The following is a 2873-nucleotide window of genomic DNA, read 5'->3' as shown; positions in this document are numbered from 1 at the left end:
AACCAGAGAAACCAAACCAGAGAAACCAAACCAGTGAACAAACCAAACCAGGAAGTCACGCCGACCTGCAGGATGAGCAGAGCCAGGAAGTAGATGTTGGCCACCCTCTTAAACTGCTCATACAGGTTCAGGGGCAGGAAGGTGATGACGTTGTATTTGTACGTCTTGATGGCGTTTCCCTGCAGAGACGAGACAAACATCATTAAATGAAAGGAGAGGGGACAAACGAGAAGACAGACGAGGGGACAGACGAGGGGACAGACGAGGGGACAGACGAGAGGATCTGTCCACTGACCCGTCCTGGGATCATGACCTTCTGTCATCTGTTGACTCCCATTAAAAGTTAACTGGGTTCGGTCAGAGGTCCAGAACCGGTTTCAGACTGAACCAGATACCAGAACAGCTCAGCCTGATGCTCAGTGTCCCGTTAGAGACGGAGGACATGATCATCATGTCCAGGCTTAGAGGAACAGCGGAGAAATAAAACCCTCATCCAGGCGTTTCTGTCCAACTTTCTAATCCACCTGTTGGACCTTCAGCTCAGGTCTGATCAAAACGACCAGAACCCAGAACGTTCTGAACACCTTCCTAAGCCGCCATCATCCAGAGTCGGTTGAATGTTTGAGAACCAGAATCAACTGGAGGAGCTTTTAGTCTTTTCTTACCTGGAATCACCTGGAATCACCTGGAATCACCTGGATAATCTAAAGACGATGAATACGTCGTCACCAGGTGTTAAAACCTTCCCCACTCGTATTTCTGGGTTTCTGGTTCAGACGTTTGTCCTTTAAATTCTTCCTACCAAACTTTGATCCCTGATTAGGAAAACCTGAAGATCTGGGACTGATGGTCCGGTCGACCCGGTTCTACCGGAACCAGAACTTCTGCTGCTCCTCCAAATTATTGGATATTTTACTTTCAATACTTTAAAATGATTAAATTTAGTTTTTATGTGAAGTAAATCAAACGTCCTGAAGAAACGCATTTAAAATATGAAGAACAGCATTTCTGGGTCAAACAATGAAGCAATAAATAGGTTTTTTATCCTTATGACAATAATACCATAATTTAATGTTTGCATCGTCAAATTTTACTTCTCACACTCAGAAACCTGTCTAGAGTAAATGATTTCCGTCCTGAAGGTTTGAATCGTTTCATTTAGATCTAGAATAAATGTTTATTTTCCACTGGTCCAGCCGCTCCGCCTCCCGCTGAGCCCAACGCGTCGGCCGATCCGGACGCTCGGGTTTCAGGAGCAGAAAGATCTGCTGTCACCGCAGCAGGTGGAGAAAACCGTGGAAACTGGGATGGCTTACAGAGTATCGGCTCTTCTTAAAGCACAGGAAGACTTTCTTCTTGAACTCGGGCAGCTGGTGGTACTCTCTGTCGTTGGCCTTCACCTTCCAGCCAATTTCTGAAAACAAAGTTTGTTCAAACGTTCAGTGATCCTCATTTCCTCAGGAAATAAAACTATAAAAAAGGTGAAATATTATATTACAGCTTTATTTTCATAAAATTATACTTTCATTCTCAGAATTATTTCATATTACGCCTTTATCCTGATCATGTTTTATTCATCTGGCTCTAATGCTTGTTGAAGTTTTCGCTCCATGCGACTCGGATCCTGATCCGGTTCTGATCCGGTTCGTCTCACCCGGGCCCCTCGCCGCCGCCTCTGCGGGTCGATCCGCGTCCTGCGGCTCGTCCGCGTCGCTCTCGGATTCTTCGTCCAGGTCTTCGTCCAGCTCGTCGTCCGTCTCGTCGTCGCTGTACGGCATCTCCTCGTCGTTCGGCGCCGGCGTGTGCGCTCGCCGCCGACTCATCTTGGCGCCTCAAGCGTTTCCTGAAAAACAAGATGGACGACTTCAGGAATTAAACTGAAGAAATATTTCATAAACCAAATAACGGAGCTGCAGATTAGTTTACTGATCGATTATTGGCACATTCTGATGACTCTTCACTTAAAACACTTCAGTTTATTTTATACAATATTAGAAAAAAAAGCAAAACAATTAAATTCCTTCAAAAGAAAAAACATCTTTAGAGCTCCAAACTATTATTTTAGTAAAATGGAGATTTTTATTAAACCACTTAAATGTTAAAAGATGCAAATAAAAATTTAAATTAATGTCTAAATATAAAATACTTTTTTTACATTTACTGCTGTAAATGTTTTCCACCCAAACTGCCTTTGAATCTTTACAATCCAACGATTAATCGATTACCAAATTAGTGAAGGATCTGAATAATCGATACGTCATTAATCTGATCGATTCCTTTAGTGAACTTTGATCATTTGAAGTAAAGGATGAATTTGCAGCTGAAAAATCCTTCTCATGTCAAAACATTGATTATCAATAGGACAGAAAACCGTTTCCATACATTAACTAAACCAATGAATGACTGTTGGAGATTTCTGATGTCGTCTCAAATCTGAACTCGTTTTTCTGGAGGATCTGAAAACATCGTCTGCCATCGGAGCGTCGCAGAGCGGGACGTTCCCAACGAGACGTTCCCAACGGGGCGGGACGTTCCCAAAGGGGCGGGACGATCCAATAAGACGTTCCCAAAGGGGCGGGACGATCCAATAAGACGTTCCCAAAGGGGCGGGACGTTCCCCACAGGGCGGGACGTTCCCAACGGGACGTTCCCCACGGGGCGGGACGTTCCCAACGGGACGTTCCCCACGGGGCGGGACGTTCCCAACGGGGCGAGACATTCCCAAAGGGGCGGGACGTTCCCAAAGGGGCGGGACGTTCCCAAAGGGGCGGGACGTTCCCAACGGGGCGGGACGATCCAATAAGACGTTCCCAAAGGGGCGGGACGTTCCCAACGAGACGTTCCTTACGGGGCGGGACGTTCCCAACGGGACG

At 45.9% G+C, this 2873-nt stretch overlaps 1 protein-coding gene across 1 annotated transcript in view; it reads right to left on the bottom strand.

Moving 5' to 3' along the window:
• Window positions 1-2873, bottom strand: part of atp8b1 (ATPase phospholipid transporting 8B1) — a 33209-nt gene that overhangs the window by 18361 nt on the left and 11975 nt on the right. Inside the window, exons 2-4 of the mRNA XM_015059724.1 lie at window positions 1655-1843; window positions 1317-1414; window positions 66-179 (exon numbers count right to left, since the gene is read on the bottom strand). Of these exons, the coding sequence (XP_014915210.1) occupies window positions 66-179; window positions 1317-1414; window positions 1655-1823 (381 nt within the window). The 5' untranslated portion in view covers window positions 1824-1843. The remainder of the gene's footprint in view (window positions 1-65; window positions 180-1316; window positions 1415-1654; window positions 1844-2873) is intronic.

Source organism: Poecilia latipinna, unplaced genomic scaffold (assembly GCF_001443285.1).
Source record: "Poecilia latipinna isolate Pla-1442-1.1 unplaced genomic scaffold, P_latipinna-1.0 Scaffold1654, whole genome shotgun sequence".
In the NCBI taxonomy this organism is placed as follows: domain Eukaryota; kingdom Metazoa; phylum Chordata; class Actinopteri; order Cyprinodontiformes; family Poeciliidae; genus Poecilia; species Poecilia latipinna.
This window is presented reverse-complemented; position numbering and strand designations above follow the sequence as displayed.